Source organism: Triturus cristatus, chromosome 4_2 (assembly GCF_964204655.1).
Source record: "Triturus cristatus chromosome 4_2, aTriCri1.1, whole genome shotgun sequence".
In the NCBI taxonomy this organism is placed as follows: Eukaryota; Metazoa; Chordata; class Amphibia; order Caudata; family Salamandridae; genus Triturus; species Triturus cristatus.
In genome coordinates, this window is record NC_140586.1 from 351,227,129 (window position 1) to 351,249,494 (window position 22,366).

Here is a 22,366-nt window from a genome sequence, read left to right on the forward strand (position 1 = left end):
CACCCATTCACAAACCTGCAGTTTACTAAACACTCTTATAGTGCTGAACATTATTTGCCGGATATGGCCCGTGATATGCGCGTGGCAGTTGATTATGTTGTGTACCAGATTCCAGAAATTTCTGTCAGGTGGTGGGGGGGTCCAACATCTAAACAAATTCAACTGGGGGGGCTCACCCTACAAAAATTTGAAGACCTCTGGCTTAGGGTGACCAGACGTCCCGGTGTTCCCGGGACAGTCCCTGTTTTCGGAGCAGTGTCCCGACACTTTGCTCCTAATTACAGAAATGCCCCCGTTTTTGTGCTGTGCCCGGGTTAAACGGAGAAATGTCCCGGTTTTTAAATATTGTCTCGCACTGAAACACTATTTAAAAACCGGGACATTTCTCTGCTTACTTAGCACAGGTGCTGAAACGGGTCTCTATTGGGATGTCCATTTTTGCCCTCAGGATGATAAAACAATCTTACTGCTGCAGCAATACCACCCTTCACTGCCTTCAAAGAGACCCGTTATAGTTCTTTCACAGTCTCATCATCCCAGAACTGAAGCATTTTCAATGTTATGTACAAGGAAGCCCAAGTTTGTTGCTAATTTATCTTATGCAGCTAAGAACAACTGACAAAGCGAATAGTCCTGGCTTGTTGTAGGTGTAATGTTACATGCATAGCTGCCAAGGTTTCAGATTTCTATGTGTGACATTTTCATAATGTCAGAGTAATTATGAGTGACATTTTAACGACTATGAGTGCCACTTTTCTGCGAGCAAAATCAAGATATTAAAACGAGCAAAACTTATAAATATCAGATATGACACCCATTTGAGCAACTAGAAACTCTACTTGAGCTGCTGCAAAGCGTAAGAAATAATGGTTAAACAACTTTCATTTATACTCATGTCTAAGTAAATATACTTAGAATCGTACAAATATCAGGAAACTCCCTTACAGCATTCAAATCAAGGCTCTCTCTGCACACTAAGGGCCTCATGTAGGTAAATAAATTTTACCGTTTTTTAAATACCGAGCCGTACCGAATCGGTAAATTAGAATCGGTAAGTTATATGTAGGTAAAAATTCGGTAACAGTTACCGATTCGGTAACATTCGGTAATCACGAATCGGAATTCACCGATTCGGTAAATACCGAGGTGGTATTTACCGAATCGGAAAATACCGAGGTGGTATTTACCGAATCGGAAAATACCGAGGATACTACCACCTTCCCTTTACTAAGAAGCTAATATTATTATCATGCTAATGGAAGGTCTCTTAGGCTTGAATAGGGGACCCCATACCTCAAAGATCAGCTTAGTGAAATCACATCACAGGAGCATCAGGAGTCTTCTCGCAGGAAGGCTCGTCTTCGGTCTGAATCATAAACATGATGTCTGTGATATTAAAAGCACCAACTTTCAGGTATTTGCAGCTGCGCGTGTGTTATGGCTAAACAGTGGGTCGATCAACCTAGAGTGGAAAACATGCATTGTGTAATATTCCAGACTGTTTGTCACACCATGTACAGACCAAGGTCGCTGCGCAGAGCTTGGGATGGTAACAACAGATTGCTCTCGTGTGAAGCAAGTCTCGAGTCAGCAGTTTATTTAAGAAATAACATGTAAACGCAGTGTCGTGTGCAACGACCAAAAGATGGCTTTCTAACATTTAACGTGGTCATGCTAACTTAACAATGTATGTACGTATTCAGGGAGAACTCACTACACGCCCCCTTGAGCGAAGCACTATTCAATAGGCAAGAAAAGAGAGAACGCAGAGTTCAGTTTCGTCAGAGCAGAACAAGGCGTAACCAATGCTGCGCCAAAGTCCGAAACTACAAAAAATAGCAGCATAGAATTCTAAAAAGAAATGCAAGTATATCAAAAAACTCAAAACGACCATCAGGAAGAGAATAATGAGAAATAAAAGAAATAAATGTTGCGCCAGGGTGCTGTCCAGTAGCACAGGCGCAATGGACGACAGTCCAGTTAATCCATGAATGTATAGGCAGCATATGTGGCCACTGCTTCCAACAAAAAATCGTTTGCAGGGCCACTGAAAGTCTCAGCCATCCAATTAAGTAATGAAAAGGAACATACGTGTTCTCCAACCATCGGAGCCTCTAGCACAATCAGAGGGCACCCGGAATGTTCCTCCAAATAGCTCATAGCCAAGAAGTCGTAGGCGGCCGCTGAGATGTCCCAATTACCCAGGATACCATGCGCCGCACCACAGGCCATAATCCGGACACCAGAACAGGCCAACTCGTGAGACACTAAGGGCCTCATCAGTCGATCGAAATCCGGCACCGGAGACACCATGTTGGTCAAGCACAAATCCAGAGGCCATTCAAAGGGACAATCCAGGCAGTGAAATACAGGTTGTACGCAGGTGAAGTAGGAATACCTGAAGGATAATCCATAAGCCAGGCTCAAAGTCGCCAATGGCAAAGTACCATAAAAGTCAAGCATCCTATCACGAAGAAGATGCAGACGGGACAGGTGCTCGTGTGGCACAGAAGGAGCAGCCATTCCGGAGTATGAAAAGGAAAAGCAGCACACCTGCCACTAGCGCCAGAAGCAGCGGGACACCTCCAAAGATGCTCGAGAAAAGTGAATGAAGAAATGCCAGAATCACACCAAAAATAGTTTGGAAAGAGGTCACGAGACCCGAGCCCACAAGTTTAAAAAAATGAGCCAGGCCGGTCGTGGACGAGGCATTGAAAATAGTATGGATCAAAGAGCCGAAATGCAGGGGGAGGTCAGTATTCAGAAGCGCCTGTACCTCAGTGCGCGAATTAGCAACGTGAAGGACAAATGTTTCACGAGAGGAAGTCAAAGGCACCTCTTTTTGGGACAATAGTGCTCTTATTCTGCACAACTTGTTGAACTCTGCTTTCAAGGTTGGAATCGAAGGCCAGATGGAAACATCCAGCCGCCCATGCGGGGGTGGAAAAAGAACATTATTGCAGCAGACAACTTTCTGTCTGTAGATGCGTTCCTCCCGTCGCCAAACCCTCAGTCCTGCTGCCTGTAGACGTAGGCGCCTTGCAATGACATACATAGCGGCCATGTTGTCCACGCTGTTGCATGTTGGGATTGCTTATATGCACTGTTGATGGTTACCACCTGCTTTCAATCCGTGTTAATTACCGACTCTTATTTACCGATTTTCTTGGATTTCTTAATTACCGAGTGCTCCTACATGTCATTTTAATTTTTACCACTTCATATTTACCACTTCATATTTACCGATTCGTTAAGTATGTATTCGGTAAATCTGATTCGATATTTTAGTATTCGGTAAATATTTTTCGGTATTTACCGCCTCATATTTACCGAAAAGTCGTTTTTGGACTCCTACATCTCACTTGTCTGAATACCGGTCGGTAACGGCATATTTACCGAAAATCGGCCGTTACCGACCGGTATTTGGCTACCTACATGAGGCCCTAAGTCAGGAGCTGTTTTTTTAAATTTTTTTTGTGGTTGTTTGTGTTTTTTGAGGCTTGTACCTTCAGCCTTTGCTGACTTATACTGGACCCCCTGGTTCCTCCCTCATAATTAATGATGCTGCCCAGAGAGCATCACTCAGTCCAGGGCCTCTCTCCGAGGTGGGATCCAGCCCAAACAGGATGTGCGAGGCTTGCTAACAATACTCTGGTGGCTACGGTTGTTGGATAGGCTAGCAGACAAACATAAAGATTGTCAGCCTTTGTGGTGGCCCCCCTCTTTCCCTGCAAACTAAAGTCAGGAGAACATCAGGACTCGAGGCCACCCTCTGACATCACATGAGTGACCCTGTGCCTCTCTCAAAGGTGGGACCCAGCCCAAATAAAATGTGCGAGACCCAAACAACACTCTGGTGGCTACTGTTGTTGGATGGGCCAGCAGAAAAATCAACATAAAGATTGCCAGCCTTTGCGGTGCCCCCCTCCTTCCCAGCAAACTGAAGTCAGGAGGACATCAGGACTCGGACCCTCTCTGACGTCATGTGAGTGATCCGGCCCAAGAGGGAATCTATGTCAGAGAGGCTCCAACTACATAAAACACACTTCACGAGGCGCCAGACTTGCAACACATTTCACCGTTTTGAGTAACACCGCAGGCGCTGCAGCTGCTTGATCGCGCGCTGCCATTGGCACCCAGGCTTAAAACTTAACCTTACTTGGGCTGTAGCACACTCTGCCAAGGCTGTCCAGGCTGCAGGCACTGGCAGGCTTAGGCCACGAGCCACTGCGTGGGCAATTTGGGTTTGCTGCTCAACCCGCACCTCCAGGCCATGTTGTCCAAGCTGTGCAGTGAGTCATACTTTGCAATCTACAGGGAACCATGAGTGTCAACAAGTAAGCCTATCACACCGTGCAATTAGCGGGTCACCCAGGTGACGGTCACTGAAACCTTGACGTCTCTCTTGGCTTAGTCTGTGTCACACATATGATTTGTCTGTAATTCCTCATCTGTGTCAGTGGAGGCGGCTGTCATTTTAGTCCCTTTTCCATGTCTATGACAGCTGTCAAATAGCCCTACTTTTATGTCAACTGTTACCTCAAACTGTAGTCCTACTTCTATGTCTATGAACTGTCCCCATTTTTTGTTATGAGAATCTGGTCACCCTAGCTCAGCTCCAGTGGCAGCTACACTGCTTAGGCAGAGAAGCGTCGCCCCACTGCTTTTAAGCAGTGTAACTAAAGGAAAAATAAAATGATAACTGAATGTTATTATCATTTTATTTGTTCCTGTTACTTTGTGGCTGGGGAAGGCAGGGCTGCAGAGCAGGCCAGGGGAGGAGTGGTTTGCCAACTCCAAGTGCGTATGAATGCTTAGCCGACCCTCTCAGGCCAGCCAGTCATGCACACTTTGCATGTTCTCCAGGTCCCCATTCCCTGGCAGAGCACCGAACCACGGCGTTCAGACCAATCACAACGCTGGTCAGGGGCGCATGGGTGCTTCCTGGTTCCTGTTCCGGTCGAGTCCTGACTCGGAGGCGAGACTGGAGAGACACAGCGGTGATCAGGTACTTTTTTTTTTTAAGTTCCCCTTCCACCCCTCTCCTTACCACCCCTAATCCATGCCGGCCGCCACTGCTCAGCTTGAGGTCCTCCTGGGCACTCAAGCCCAAAATGCACAAAGCATTTTCAAGTGTTTTCTGCCCGCTACCACATTCTAACCTCACATGCCAAGAATTAAAGACAAAGCAGTGACATTTGATGTGAATCAGAAGAGAGTAAAAGATACACAAGTGGCTTACTTGCACAATGTTAAACCAGAAATCTGAGCTACCTAGTTGAGCAAATTGGGTGATCTTAGGCAAATACAGTATTTTACCAAGTCTCCACTTTAGTCATTCTCAGACTTGAGAGCACCTTCAGATATGTGAGCGCGGGAAGTGCCCTCTGTATTTGATTTAGTATAATGTTGCTCCATCTATAATAAGAATCAAGACAGACAGAGGCAAGACATGTTTCTAATGTTTTTAAGTTAATCTTTAAAAACTATTGGGTATATAATATTTATAAGAAACTCACACACCGCAGCAAGTCACCTTGCTGTGCTACGTGACAGAAAAAGGGCAGGAATATGCCGTATTAAAAAGAATTCGGTGCGTTCCTGCCTTTGTCCCTGCGCTTGCGCCGTTTTGGCAGCCTAGCTTCAACACAGGCACCCTTGCACCATGGTGCAAGGGTGCGTGTGTTGTAAGAAGGATTGTTTTGGTGCAGGAAGGGGCATATTCCTGCACAAAAACAATCCCTGAGGCCTTTTCCTCTTTCCAGAAAAAGTAATGAGCAGAAATGAAGATATTTCTCCTCATTACACATTACCTGGGAAGGTGTATCTTTTTGGCGCATTCCCAGGTCTACCAGCAATGGCAAATCTGGGAATGCGACAAAATCCAGGGGAGTTGTGTGGGTACACCCACCCAATGTCCATATAACGCCTTCCCAGGGCACAGTAACGCAACACAGTTATGTGCACAGCATTGCGTTACTCTAGATTTAGGAAGCCACTCAGGGCCATGCAAGGTCGCCTTGTGTGGCTTCATAAATCAAATTCTGTGTGGTGCAAGAGCGACTCAACCCCAGCCACAAATCATGCCCTGTCACTTTTTATAAAAAGCTTTCCAATGCAGTGATATAATCTAATGTACTAAGGGGAAATGCTTCTGCGTTTTAAAGGAATACACATTCGAATTTCAAAGAGACTTTATCTTATTTGACATGAAGTTTGTTGCTTATTAGCCATGGTTCAGCTCATGCACAGGCTCTTAGAGACAAGTTAAACCCTTGGCTCCGCTCTCCTTGTTTATTTGATAGCTCGCCCTCCTCTACATGCAGCACAGGCTTAACAGCTGAACAAGAGTGGGATAAAGCAACACTGTCAGGCATCAGACTGCAATGAATAGAAGTGATCCTTGTACACAGCAGAGGCTCAGCAACCTGGGAAATAGTTTTCAGAGAGGTCCAAAGAACAAGGGGCCAACTGTATTAAAGAGTTGCTTCGCTTTTGCACCATGTAACGGACTGAATACGCATCGCAACACTTAAGAGCGACTTATAAAGGCAGGCAAGGATTTAACAAAATGCATCTCAAATCACTGCATTGCGTTACTCTGCCCCAGGGAGGCGTTCCATGGGTGGTGTGTGGGTGTTCCACATAACACCCATGAATGTTGGCGCATTCGCAGATTTACCATAAGTGGCAGACCTCGTCAAATCTGCTACGCATCCTCAGGGGAGGCGCAACGAGGAGAAATATGTTTATTTCTCCTCTAATGCAGACTTCTCAAGTGGAGAAGCCAGGGCCTTGAGCCCAGCTTCACCTGCTGGACAGCGTAGATTTATAAATCGGCCACCATGACTAGAGGACATGAAGGTCTGCAGTGCTGCCTTACCAGATAGGATAAGTCAAACTTAACAGGGGTATACCCAAATAACCCTTTTATAACTGGGCAAGGAACGTAGTTTTATACAATAACAAGTGGTATAAAGGAATAAATACACAATGATTTCTGAGTAGAGTACATTTAACTACCCTCTCCACAATTATTCTTTCTTGAAAATTAAATCAAAACATTTTTATAATCTACATTGACAATGGCTCCTGATCAAAGAAGGAAAAAACATGAAAAAATGACATATATCACAACATTCATATACAAAACCAAAAATACATCAACCCTTATGGTGATTTAAGAAGTCTTAGAGAACATTAGAAAGCTCTCTAAGTGGTAGCTGTGGAGAGCAGCCTCCAGGCTTAGTCCAGAAGGAGTGTAAAGCTGCTTGTTTTTACCAGAATGCAATCTTATAGTATAGATTTAGTGAAAACAACCACACTAAGTATTTATAAAAATATGCATTTATTATATAATACTTTCTAGTACATTCCAATGTCTCCAACATGGAGATAAACACAAAGCACACAATACTTTAGCAAATAAACACACTAAATAGCATGAAATATACAGTGACCCCAGAGGGGGACCAAACCATATACTAAGAACGTGGTATAAGAACCACAACTTGAGTCAAGACAGTGTCTGGAGGATGTAGAAGTGCTGGGACCCCTAGGAACCACCCAAGGTGAATAGATAGGGACCCCACGGAGAGTGTATGGAGTGTAGAAACAAGACCACGTGCTCCGTACAACTCTATGTGCAAGTCGCTGTTGGATTTTTAAAGATTAAGGACCAGTCCCAGTAGACCCTGAAGAAACCTCGTGGAAGAAAGAAGGTTGGAGAGCCACCCCACCAGTGGATACCCTAGTACCCACGTTACCTACACCAGGGAAGCCGGGTGCATACGTGTGAAGTGGTGTCAGAAACAGCCGTTGAACCCAATAGAGGACTTCAGGAAAGTGCCGCTTCTGGAAGAGGAGAAAGTGTCCATGGGAATCCAAATGTGGATTCTTGAAGAGTAGTACCTGAAAGCAGAGAAGAATCTATGCCACTCAAGAGTGACCAGGAGACTTGAAAGACGAATGCCCTCCTATGTCGGGTGCTTCAGGGAAGATGACGATGGCTTTGCAGCTGTGAGGACCAGGCGATGCTGAGGAGGACCAGGAGCTGTCCACGAGCTGTCCCATGAAGGATGTTGAGTACTGAGGGGTTGGTGTCCGGCGGGAGCACCAACAAGCCTTGGCAAAGGCAAGTCACGCAGGAATCAAAGAATGAGCAACGTCAGGACCAGCAAGGTCCAGGGGACTCACCAAAGGCAGGGGAGTCAGGGCAGGCCGGAGCAATCAGGGGAGCCCAAAAGAAACAATTGTGACCCTCAAGCAGACCCACAGGCCGGAGGCACTGAAGTCGCGAGAGGACCTCAAGCAGCTCAGCAAAAGATGCAGGCCAAGATGCACACGATGTGGTGTGGCTGAAGATTCTGGTCACTAGAAGTGCTTGAGGTTGGGGCTACTTGGAACCCGCAGATCCTCTTGCAAAGAAGCCAACAAGCCTGTGCAACTGCAAGTTGTACACGGTGCATAGGGGTTCAGTTATTGCAACACCTACGAGGGATACTGGCCTCAAACTTGGTTAGAGGGCAGGGCAGGCCTTGGGATCTGTGGAAAACCACTACATGTATTGCAGTGCCCACGGTGTCCAGAGGAGCTCAGGATCTGAAGACCGGTCAACTTAGTTGCGGTGTCTGCAAATGCAAGGAAGTGACTCCTTCACTCCAAGGGAGATTACTTCAGGTGTCTTTGATGCTTCACAGGCCTTGGAAGGTTCCTGTATGAGGCACAGGCACAGACGATGCAGTAGACTGCAAGGGAGACTAAGTCAGGCCCAAATGAATTCCAGAGAAGTCCAGAGTACCCAGACGGGAGAAGTGCAGTGGTGTCTGATCTGAATCTTATCCCACGACAAATCTAGGGATCCACATCCAGGTAAGCCCTTAAGTACCCTAGGGAAAGAATTTGAAAGATTCAGGGGACTCTCGTAGGGGAGGGTCTGGAGACGGGGAGGTTACTCCCATGTCCTTTGTCCAGTTTGGCACCAGAGCAGGAATCAAAGGCTCCCAGAACTGGTTTGAACTGGACTATGCACAGGGACATCAAGTGTGCCTCTCCTGCAGACTTTCTGGTGCTGGCAAGTGTATCCACCCGGTCCAAAAACAATAAATCATGTCTGGGAGGTGGTAATACCTCCCTGTGACAGAATGCCTATTGTTCCACCTTCCTCTCCTCGAGCCTGGCTCAGCAGCAGGAGGGCAGAAATGTGTCTCAGGTCGGCAGCAACCATTTTGTGCTGTCTGGGTCCAGAAGACTGGTATCGGGAACACTGAGAGCCTAACGGAGGGCTCTTCCTGTGCTTGGAATCATACCTCCCACACCGTTTACAGTATGGGGATATGATTCCAACATGTGTGATACCAAACATGATAGGATTCGTTGCAGCCATTTTTTCGAGATGGTCATCGGGTAATTACGCGGTGCCCCTCTATGTAGTATATGGCTGCTTCACTGACAACCCGGGAGGATGGACTCCGTAGGCTGCAGGGGTGTCCTGCTCATGCAGGGGCACCCTCTCAGTTAGAACCAAGCACCCTGCCTTCAGGATTGCAAAGGCCTGCTATAGGGGTGACTTATAGGTTTTAAGTGCAGTGACCCTTAGATACAGTAAACATATATCTTAAGTAAATGGTGCAAACACCAACTTACACAGGCTGCAATGGCAGGCCTGTAGATCCATTTTGCATGGTCTCCCATGGGTGGCATAATGCATGCTTCAGCCCATGGAAGACCTCTGGGGTACCTATGCCCTGGGTACCTTAGTACCGTATACTAGGGACTGATTGTACCTAAGTACTCAACACAACAATTTAGGGAGATAGCAGATAGACTGGGGCCCTGATTGGCAGGATCGGAGTCAGACTAGTCAAAATACAGCTTAGGACCAAGCAAAAAGTGGGGGTAACCATAGAAGTAGATCCTACTTTCCTGCAATTTCTCACCAACCACCACTCCGCATTATCTATGTATATGGTATATTTTGCCCATCTAAAGCATGATGCATTCCATCCTTTTGGCTTCTAGTTTTGGATGGACAATCCTTTCCACCCTGGTATCTAACCGAATCCCCAAGTAATCCACATTTTCAGATACATGAGGGATTTACCATTTTAAGTCTCCCACCAACTTGATTTGGGTTTTAAGTGCATTAAGTTGATCCTTGCATGAATATTTCATTCTGATGCAATCACAAGCATAGCAGGTATTGTAGTTTCAAGATGTATGATGTCAATTTAACTATCAGAAGAAACTTTTATCTTAGAGTGTGCTTCTTTACAACCGATTGGGGGCATGTTTTGTTATGCAGAAAAGGCTGCAGGAACACCTGCTTAATGAATATAAATTAGGCAGGTTGCCATTTGAGGCTCCCAATGTTTGGTTAAAAACACAGGCCTTGAAGGAACAGCAGACCCCTTTCCTGTGTTTATAGTCCCAAATGGATTTTTTTTAAAGCAGCCCATGTTCCTTAAATGAACAATTGCTCCTGTAAAAAATCATGTTTAGGAATGCATTGGGAGGAAATACACCAAATACACCCAATAGAAATGTGTGAAATATAGGGTTATAATCCAATCCGGCATGACTCAGAAGCAATAATCCTTTTATAAATGGTAGCCCTCGCCCACCAGTCTGATGGCAAGCTTCATCATAAGGCGACTCCTCAATCCAGTCAGTCTGGGCTGAACCCCTGCTGAGCAGGAAAGCCCTTGGTTGTTTTTACAGCTGGAGTCCTCTAATGAATAATTTCTCAAAAAAGATTGTGAAGGGTGGCCAGCCTGCCGTGTGTATATACAGGGATTTAAAGCTGTTAAAATACCAACCATTTGACTCATATTACTTTATTCCTGTCCGAATGTAGTTGTTGTTAAAACAAACAGGAATAGTTCAAACCTTAATTCCGGTCAACATGTTTCAGTCCTCTATAGCCCCATTTAAATGAAATTTTCTATAGCCTAATTCTCAACACCTATACTCACCCATCACCCATGAATAATATTCCTAAAATGCAACTATGTTGATAAGTTGTGAACTTATGTTGTTACTTCCACTGCAGATCCTTCCCTATCCAGACTGGCAACAGTTTGCCAAGTACAGTGGGCCACGTATTAGGTTACTTTTATTTCATTCAACCACTGAGGTTTCTTTAATACTGAGATTAGTTTTGAGGTGTTGATGAAAGCTCACAAGCACCTCTTAATAGGGCAATTCGAATGCAGAAACATGCTGACCAGAATTAAGCCATCAGGTACTGGGGACTAGATGATCTTGCACATGAGAGAAGGAGTTATCCTGATGGTGACACCTTAGAATAGGCCACGTTATAACGCATGCGTTTAGAACACATGCCATTACAACGCGGTCATTACAACGGCCACGTTGGTACATCGCATAGCATTACAATGCAAGTCATAACAACGACTTGCTGTAGTGGAGCGCTGGATGTTGGAATAGTATAATTTACTATTCCAACTACAGTCTGTGCAACAGTAGGAAAGGTGTTGAATTTAAAATCCAACACCTTCTGCCCCCTACAGCAAGTCATTGTAACGGCTTGGTTGTAATGGCATTTGATGTAACATCGCGGTCGTTGTAATGACCGCGTTGTAATGGCATGTGTTGTTTTGCATGCGGGGTAAATGATGTTTCCCGACACCTTGCTACATCTCTGGCAGAGATAGCGATCCTTAACAAACCTGGAGGCCAAGACCATGTTAATACCTCCTGAAAATTCTTCCTGATAAGAAACCCCATTGTTTCTTCTGGGATTGGAGCATTCTTGCTCTTTATGCATGCCAGGCATTTCCAAAGGTACCTCATAACAAAGGCAGCATATATTGTTAAACATGCATTGGATAGGTGATCCCCAGACATGATACTAAAATATTGTGTGGCGGCCCTAATACAAAGGTTTGATGGCACAAACATGTGTGGCTTAAAATGGAAAACCTGAGAACTGTGGCAGAAGATACCCTATCTGAAGAAGGAAGATCGGATCAAAAACTTAAAAAAAATGTGCTAGAAAAAAAATCTAAACTCTCAGCACTAATCTGTGGCAGGAACAAACTGAACATATAAGATTCATGTAGAAAAAAGAGAACTGGCAAGGGTGCTTACACTCTGGAATGCTGACGGTCTGTCTATGACAAGAAAAAGCTCTATATTTAAGTCACATTAGTGGTTTTTCAATCCACTAGGTGGCAAGTATATCCAAAAGATGAGGGCCACAATGAGGATTACAGGCATTGATTTCAGATGGAAGATCAAAGGAATGAAGAAACTCTCATTCAGGAAAAGTGGCAACACAACTCTTATTTTGGAGAGCCAAACACAAACCCCCATCTAAACTCTCCAGAGAAAATACATGGTAAGTCTCAACATCATCATTAGTTATATTTAAAGTTGGTGAAAAAAACAACTTAATGGCACAACTCCTGAATAACTCCTTTCTTTGAAATCTTTTCCTGGAAATGTTCAAGATGAAAAGCATTTACCATGTTTTCTAATCCAACTCATGAATGCCTTTTATCTCAATTTTTTCAAGTACATTTTTTGGCTAAGGATGACATACTGGCTATAGACTTTCTAACTGGTTGGTGTTAGACTTGTCAACCTTAGGGTGGTCTTCCTTTTGCCTTCATCCTCCGTTTTTACTGACCTTATTGTTTCTGGCCTTAGACTCTGTGCACTTTACCAATGCTAAAAATGCTAAAAAGTGCTGAAGTGCTAGTCCTCTCAATAAACATGGCAGCATTGGCTTTAACCCTATTAGCATATTTAATTTATTTATAAGTCCCTAGTAAAGTGGCACTAAATGTGCCCAGAGCCTGTAAAATAAATGCTACTAGTGGGTCTGCAGCACTGATTGTGCCACCCACTTAAGTAGCCAATTAAACATGTCTCAGGCCTTACCATTGTTAAGCCTGTGAGTGCAGTTTTAAACTGCCATTTCAGCGTGGCACAATAAATATGTTGCCAGGCCCAAACCTTCCTTTTTAATACATATAGGTCACCACTGTGTTAGGACCTGACAGCCAAGAGGGCAGGATGCAATGTATATTTCCAAATGGGTAGAGATAACCAGTTCATGGTTGGTGTCTCTAAAATACAAATTTTAAAGCCTACTTTATTATGAAGTCAGATTTTAAATTGCAATTCTGAAAATGCAACTTTTAGAAAACTGACATTTTCCTGCCTCTGCCATTTAGTGCCTGTAACATGTCTCTGGTCACATGACTGGGTGTGCCTGTAAGTTGGGCTTTGTGTATTTCTCGTAGACAGACCCTCACAATAGGGAGCTTAGGTGTGCCTGGTTGGGCCATCAGTGCAAGATGGGAGGAAGGAGCCGGGTACAGTCCCACTTACACATGAATAGGCAAAGTCCTGCCTTGACACAAAGGGCTGTATATCCCTGTAGGCAGTCTGGAGTCAGGATGCTTGGGGACTTTAAAGGGAAAACTCTTGAAGCTTCTCCCCCACTCCAAAGGCATAACTGGGTATAAATACTGGACTTAAGACACCAACTCTTCAGTACTCTTCTGGACTTGTGGCTACTCCGCCAGGAGCAAGGACTGCTGTGCTGCTGAAAGGACTGCCACTCTGCTGGACTGCTGCTCTGAAGCAATTGCCACTCTACTGGGCTGCCCTGATGCATGCCACTCTCCTGCCTTCATGAGAAGGACTGGACCTGAATCTCTTGAACCCAGAGCTCAGAGTGACTCCAAGGGCTTGCTAGCTGGCGTCCTGATCTGAAGTCTCAGGGACATAACAGGAATCCAGCAACCTTGCATCTGCACCGGCCTCCGCATCACAGCTCTTCAGAACGATGCATCACCCTTGCTGCATGCCACATCCTCGACGCTGGACTTCGCACAGCAAGCCCCATTGACGGTATCCTCACTGATGCCGTAGACCCTTGCACCCCAGCCTCACCGCATCTTGGAACCGATAGATCTCGTCAACTGAGAAACACATCTTCAACCAGGATCTTCGCAACGCTCCCAAAACCAGAATTAAGGTACTTTGTTTAGTGGGCCTTACTGGGTCCCTGTAGCTGGTCCGCACTCCATTGCAGTCGGCATGATCTCATGACTTTGTCTTGGTGTGGCACAACCACATAGCCACAGTTGGCGCTTTTGTGCTTTCTGGTACCATTTTGCCTAGAATATTTAAAATTGCATATCTCCCGTTCTAGTTATTGGATATTTGTTATTTTGGTCTTGTTTTACTCATTGAATTGAGTTCTATATTTCTAACCTGGTGTGGTATTCAACCAATAACCCAGGTTCCTACAGTTGGTTTCTTCATTGCCCTTTTATGTTCTGAGACAAAGCTGGTGGCTCTCTGTGTAACCATTTTGAGTGCTAAGATGATTGAGAATGTAGATGAGATGGCTGAAGCCTGATTGATTAGCATCAAACCAGAATTTGCTGCATCAGATTCTGCTGCCATTAGTGCTCTACTTTGATAATTTTATGAATTTGTTTATGGCAGTACACAGAGAGCACCTCCTCTAACTTCCCTGCCAAAAGTGTGAAAACCACTGTAAATCAAAGGATTCAATCATGGGCTGAAGCTGTCAGTGTTACCACTAACCGGATCAGTGGCACTCGAAGTCAGTACACCAATAGTGACTTCAGAGGGCGCTTTGATGTTATTGGTTTTTACTGTGAGACAAAAATAGACATTATGTCTGATCACCTCAGTTTGTTCTGTTTTTTTCAAAGAGCAGGTGAATTTACATGTGTAGGATGAATGTTTAAAAAACAGAATAGGTTAGGAAGAAGAGCCATCACTCATCGCTGATCTTGTTGTGGGGGCATTTTTCCTGAAAATCTGGTGTCAGATGGAGAAGGACAAACATATTCTATCATTTTTCTGTTTACCCTGTTGAGCACACAGGGACTATTCAACTCAAGGGGAATGCTCTGGGGAATCACCTCTTCAACCCCTTGTTGTGTAGATCATGTGGACTACCAGGCATTATGGGGTTTTTCTTGATGTTCATTGCAACCACTGGTGTCACAGGTAATACTGATACTGATGCCCTGATGAACAGACTATCTAAACCTTGATTCCTCACCATGAAATTTCCCCCAGGTGCCAGATTGGATCTGGAAACTTTCAGAGCAATTCCCTCGCACATCAACAGGTGGTGTTGTGTGGCTCCTGGTTGGGTCTGTCCAGCCCCAGACATGATGTCAGCGCCTATATATCTGTGCCACCTCCTTTCACACTGATGGATGCGGCGCGATTAAAATCAGAATATGGCAGTGAGCAGACTTTCACGCTGGAATCTTTTTAATTAACTATATGAGTCCAATCTACAGAATGTGGAGGAGGGTGCTTGAGTCTGAACCAGAAATGGTGTTACTGAAGGTAAGTAACTGGTTATTCTTACAGAGACTTCTAACTGCAGATCCCTCACCTTCACAATAGATACTAAAGCAGCATCTCCCCAGTTGGTGGGTCTGCAGACTGTCTCAGACGACGAAATCCTGCGGGACGGATTGAGTGGCATGCCAATCCGACAGGCCTTGGCTGTCCAGGCATTAGTGCTTCGTAATGTATTGAGGGACGCCCACGTCACAGCCTGACAGATGTCCAAGAGTGGAACACACCGTACCAGCACAGTGGTAGCAGCCATCGCTCTGGTCCAGTGAGCACACAAGCCTTCTGAGAGTTGCCTTTTGGCTATCCCATTGCAGATCTTTATGCAGAGTACAAAGCATTGGGAAATAGTCCACTTCTGCACTGCTTTTCCTATCTTGGCCTCACAGAAATTGACCAAGTTCGATCAACATGGAATCTAAGCGCTCTCTTAGGATTGAGGCGATGAAGCTGTTCATCCTCTTCTAATGGGTGAGGCTGTTCATAGAATGCAGGCAAGGTGATGGGTTGCCCTAGGTGGAATGGCATGACTACCTAGGGCAGGAATGCCACTTTTCCCAGAGGACAAATGTATCCATAAAGAAGAATGTGTGGGACAGGACTACTGACAATGCGCGGAGTTCACTATCTCACCAGGTCGATGTTAAAGTGATGAGAAATCCTGTTTTGATGGTAAATAGGCATAGAAGACAACTGTGCACTGGTTCGAAGGAAGTGCACATCCGGTGAGTACTCAATTAAGGTCCCACTGTGGCATCACAAATGTTTTTGGCAGGAAAACGTCAATTAGCCTCTTTCAAAACACATGGCTTGAAAAGGGATGGTTGAACAAGTAAATGTAATAAGGCAGTAAGGTAACCTTTTACTAATGCCACAGTAATGCCTTGCTGAGATGAAGACAGACAAAACTGGAGAACATCTGATAACTGTTCTGGGGTTTTATGAGTTGAGATGAGCACAAGACAACAAACACGGGAGAAGGATCTCCTGGATCTCCAAAAGCAGGCCTATGCCACCTTGCCACTTGCCTATTGACTGATGGACAAGATCCTGGCCTGGCCCTGGTTCCCACCAAACATATCTGTCAAAGCTGTCAAAGTAAAGGGAAGAAGTGGTTCTGGTTGGATTGTGCTGGGTTGAAGAACTCTGTCAACATGTTAGTCTTAACTCCTTGAGTGGAAAAAGTAAGGTTGAATACCTAAGCTGCTCTTATTGTCACAAAGGAGGTGGACTCCTCAGTGGCCATAGGATTACGAGAAAACAGGCAAATGTCTGGCGAAGTGTCCAGGCCACTGGCATCCTGGAGGTCATCAAATATGTTGCCATTATCCTCATACTTCTAGTCTTTTCATATTTAGTACCCCATTGTCACATAGTGGAGTAAAAGTGTCTGTTTCGAAATAATACTGGGTCCTGGGCTGTGGGGCATGGGTCTCTGAATCTGATAGAACTATTTCTTCTGTATCCAGTGTTGTGACATCGGTTTTGGTGTTGATATCAGATCCAGTGCTGTCGTCATGACGTCAAAGGTGGTGGCGAGGTGGGTGCCGATGGTGTAATCACAGGTGGTGCCTGAGTCTGAACTGGCAGCGTCGAACTTGGGGTAGGGGTCAAACTCTGTACGATGTTGAGTGGTGCAGTTGATATTGAGGATGAAACTGCTGACTGTAACCAGACTGGAGGCCCCATCAGATCTGTGGAACACTCCAGAGGGATCCAGTGCTGCACCAAAAATCTCCTCCATGGATACTTTAAGTTGTTGATATAGCTGTTGTGGAGTTGCTGTCTGTTCAGGGAAAAACTGTGGGACTACCATCTGAATTGGCTCTGTGTGTGGGAAGTGACACCACAGCCTAGAGGTGCCTGGAGCATCGCACAACTCCAAGTGATGGGAGCAGGGGGATGAGGGGGGATGAGTGAGATCCATACTTAAGTTTTTTGAGTTTTTATATCTGAATTCTTGCACTTACCTGAGCTCCGTGACCTCAAAAGACAAATGATCATGGGAGTGGCCTTAGGAGTAGGCCTGGGCAGAGTTTGTGGAGTTTCACTGCGAAGAACTCCGCAAAGTGACCCAAAAAACTCCAGCAAGTGGCTTAATACCTTCGTTCATGCCCTATGCGCTGATTTTTAGCACCAGGTGTTTGTCCAGCGCTGTAAAATCAGCACAGATGGCACCATGTGCAGCACAAGAGGGTGCTGCTTCTTTCTGCTGCTCGAGTAGATGTTCTACTCGAGCAGCAGCTTCTTCAATGCGAGCGGAAGGTTTCTCAATGCGAGCAGTGGCAGCAATCCACGACTGCCCGTGTTGAGAAAACTCTCCAGGAAGATGTCTGGAGTAAGATTTTTCTTGCTTGTACTCGCCAACTTAAATTTGGCATGTGAGGGAAAAACATGGAGGTTTTCAAAACTACACACAGTACGCAGACCACGGAAAGGGAAAAATTCAGCCTAGGAGCAGGAGTACGTCTGCGCCTTGACTTTGACCAGGACTGCCATGACATCAACTGGGAGAGCTTTTTGGAATGACAGATTTTGACTACAGCGAGTTTGGCCTCATGGTCGTGGATGGCTTTTTTGTTCATCTCAATTCAACATGGACACTACACCAAGTCATACTTGGAGCTGAGCACCATAGGCAGATGTTGCAGGTACCCATTACCAACATCTGTCAGTTTCAGTCACAACATATCTTAAATTCGGTATTTTTTGGAGGGAATATTGTTTGCCTGCCTAGCACAATTTTTGGAGGTAAATATCTGTCTGATGTGACTGGATTTGAAAAGCTCTGATCTGTGTCGGCAGTAGCATAAAGAAAGGAACTGACGTCAGCTCACGGAGGTGGTGCAGATGTAGGGGCCCAAAGCTATGTCCTGGGAGGGATGGATCTGATGCCAAGCCACATGATGCCATCTGTCGATGTGAAAGCGAAAAGCTATGAAGACTACCTTAACCTTCAATTGGAGACATTTTGCTGATGGCTTATCTCCTTTCTAGAGAGTTTAGCTCTGGGAGATTGATCTTCTATAGGATGCATCGATCCTACTGAGTGTGGAACCAAGGAAGGTCTTGCATCTTGCTGCTTCCCCTCCAGCAGTTACTGGTAAGTGTGTGTGCCTACAGGGTCTGCCACCTAAACCCATGATAGAGCTATCCAGTAGGCAGGAAGTGACTCTTATGCACAGCTAACCCTATACCAAATGGTGCTCAACTAAATGCAACAGTTTCCTTCACTCAGTGTCCGATGTCTGCTGAGCTACTCAAACCTTCTGTGACATATTATTGTTTCTGAAAAGTGCACCTATTGGCTGAGTGGTATTTTCACTACTCCTATTGCAGTGCAGAGTAAAAGGCACCCTGAAATTGATATTACAGCTATGTCAGTCTATTCTTCAAAAGTGTTCATACTCTTCCATTTTGGTTTCTCAATGGTAAAGGTAAAAATGAGGCAGAAAAAAGTCAAGGATTCTTTGCAGGGTAATTTCATAAACGCTACATGCAGGTTTTTTGTGCAATATTTGAACCTCATTGTGAATGATATAATGACAAGCATGGAAGGTGAATGCCTTTTCTGGATAAGTATACCATTTGAAAATTACCTGCAGAAGAAAGAAGAAAAGCCACAGCAAAGTCGGTAGACATTATTCTAATGTGAAAAGAAACACAGCCATGCATAAATGACATTTCCTTGCAATGGCACGTTAAAGTGAAGCATACTGGCTTTGCCAATGCTTGATAGTGGTGGTATTGGTGTTGGTGGTGTGCTCTTGGTGGTGAGCAGGGGGCGTTTTCTGGTATTGGTTCCGGTGATATTGGTGGTGGTGGTGATATTGGCAGTGTTTGTTGTGGTGTTATTGATGGTGGTTTAGTGGGAGTATTAGTGATAGTGTTGGTGGTGGTGTTATGGTATTGGTTATGGTATTAGTACTGAGGCAGGGGTATTCGTTGGGAGAATTGGTGGTACTGATGGCATTGATTGTATTGGTGGTGGTATTGTTTGTGGTGGTATTATTAGTGGTATCGGTGGTGATAATGGTATTGGTATTTGTGGTGGGATCTTAGAGTTATTGGTGAATGTATTGAGGTGTTATTTGCAGTGATTCTGGTGGTGATAATGGTGGTTTCAGTGTGGGTGGTATGGGTGGTGATGAATAGAGAGTGGTGGTCCTATTTCTGGGGGTATTGGTGTTATTTGTAGTTGCATTGCTGGTAGTGGTGTTGTGTGTTTCGTTGATGGTGGTGATGTTAGTGTTGATAATATGGGTAGTGGTGGTATTAATGGTAGGATGTGTAGTGGTATTGTTGATAGCATAATGGTGGTGGTGGTATTGTTGATGGAACTGGTGGTGGAGTAGCATTGATGGCACTGGTATATGTAGTGGGGTGCTTTTTCTGTTATTGATGATTGCGCTATTCGGGGTATAGTTCTGGTGACATGATAAAAAACAATAAGGAGACCATGTTAAAAGCTCGCACAAGAGTCATAACAAAAGAAATTTAAAAAATGCATGGTGCTGCTGCAAAAAAAGGATTGTTTTTACAATATATGTAGGAGATAAAGAACTGAATGTGAAAAAATGTGTGATGGTTGCGTGGACTTCTTTGAGTGCACTGCAATGCTTGCACTCTATGGGTCGGATGTACAACCGGTTTTAGCGGATGGAGACTGGCCCCATTTGCGACTGCTAAAATGACTTCTGGCATGTACTAACCTTATTTTGAGAGTCGGTAACCTATTACCGAATCACAAGGATTTGCAAGCCACTAATAGGAAGGGGTGTGCCAAGGGCATCCCTTCCTACCAGAGAGTCGCATGGGCATGTACGATTTTTTTGCGACCAGAATGCGGTTGCAAAACAACTGCAGTTTACTGCCTACTTCAAGTAGGTGGAAAGCTAGTCAAAACAGGAAGGGGTCCCCAGGCGACCTCTTCTCCTTTGTGACAGGCAGCCAAAACGTGCTTTTAAGGGCAGGCAGTGGTCCCACGGACCACTACCTACTCTTAAAAAATGAAACAGAAACATTTCATATTTCTTTTTGAAATGCATCTCATTTTCCTTTTAAGAAAATTGGGCTGCATTTAAAAATAAAACGCTGCTTTATTTAAAAGCAAACACAGACATGGTGGTCTGCTGTTCCCAACATGCCACCAACCCTAAATTATTTGCCATTCCCAATGGGTCGCAAATTGCGACCTGCCTCATGAATATTGATGAGGCAGGTCATTTCCCACCCCATTGGAAATCGCAAATGTGTCTGAGACACAGTAGTACATTTAATTTTGCGACTCGCAATTTGAGAGTGGTAACACGTAATGGTCGTATATATGGCCCCATATGAGGGAGAATGATGCACCAACCAGACAACATGACACTGAGAGAGATGCTCCTTAGAGTTGATCTACGATTTGACTGGCATTGCCTCAAGTCAATATCTGAAAAAGACAGTTCTAAACAAGCCAATGCTTGATGGTGGCTAACCCAATGCCTACTGTAAGGAATAGGCCATGTAGAGAGCTCAGTTGACAATACAGACTTAACGAACATTGCTCAAAAAAGGTGCCAATGCACTCGGTTTGATAGCTGGAAAAAACAGCTACTAGGAGGGGTTGGAGGTTGAGGCAAGGATAGGGGTGGGTGCCGCAGGCATGGCTGGATGCCGGCACATCAGACACTTTTCACAAAATGTTTTATGTGACCACTTTCTGGAAATTGTCTGGCCTACCATCAGTTTTCCAAGTCGTTGGGGATGAGGGAGAGCAGAATTTCTGACTAGCACTGCTTTTCTTGCCAGAAATGTGTCTGAGGCTCTAATGCCTGAACAATTACTAACATTCAAACATGGTCCCAATCCTGCTGTAAAATGTGTTATATGAAGGTGGAGTGCACATCGTATTTGACGTAGAGCACGGCATTAATTCAAACACAAGTGCTGGAGAGGACTGGAAGAATCAAAACATAAGCCAACCCAATGATATGCACAAGAGTTTAGCTACTCAGTTTGGGAAAGCCCTTCTACTACAGAGAGCAATTTCGGGCACTCTAATGAGTGCAATCTCTCTTACCTTGCTGTCAGTAAGGATTATCTCTGTTATACTGCCGATCACCGTGATGAAGTCAAATATGTTCCATGTGTCTCGGAAATAGTTCTAAAACGAGACAAAAAAGGAGCAGAAGTGAATTGAACGTGTTCCACAATTCTCCTAAAACAAGATTAGAAAGAGATTAGGTTGACAGAACGTTGCAGTGTTACCCCATTATTAAGCTCCACTGAACATTGATAACCAATGCTGTTCTTTACAATGAGAACAATAGGTTTGAAGCTGTTAATCTGGTTGGTGCTCATTGGCAACTAATCAGTGGCGGCTCCTCCGCTATAGCGGAGGAGCATCGCCCCACTGCTTTTTGCAGTGAAAAAAAAAGGAAAAATAAAATGATAATGCATTTATTTGCTCCCCCTGCGACGTCTCGGAGGGGCGGGGCTGGCCAGAGCAGGGGGAGGAGTAGTGTGCACTCCCTAAATACGCATGAACTGTTTAGCCAGCCCTCTTGGGCCGACCAAACAGTTCATGCGCACTTTGCATGTTCCCCCCCAAGCTATATTACACAGCCTGGTAAGGAATATGCACAGGCTCCCTGTTCCCATCTCTGCGCCGAACCACAGCGCTCAGACAAATCACAACACTGCATTGCAGCATTGCGATTGGCTATGGTGAGCTTGGAAGCCCAGGTGCTTCCTGCTTCCTGTTTCCACAGAAGAAGCCAGGAAGAAGGCATAGGAGAAGCGGCCGGACGGCCAGCAGGTAAGTGATTTCTTTTAACCCTTCTCCCCCTTTTAGCCCCTCCCCGCCCCACTGCTGCTCCAAATAAACTCATAGCCTGCCGTTCTAGCCCACATTGTAAGCTAAACAAAATTACACTGAAAAACTGTGCAGATCCATTGCCAATCAACATGATTACAAAATCATGCAAGACAATAATCT

The 22,366-nt window shown here is 45.0% G+C and overlaps 1 protein-coding gene across 1 annotated transcript in view; it reads right to left on the bottom strand.

Annotated features, from left to right (window-relative positions):
• CACNA1E (calcium voltage-gated channel subunit alpha1 E) overlaps positions 1–22,366 on the bottom strand; it is a 1,399,715-nt gene that overhangs the window by 223,122 nt on the left and 1,154,227 nt on the right. Inside the window, exon 32 of the mRNA XM_085601759.1 lies at positions 21,449–21,532. Coding sequence (XP_085457885.1) covers positions 21,449–21,532 — 84 coding nt within the window. The remainder of the gene's footprint in view (positions 1–21,448; positions 21,533–22,366) is intronic.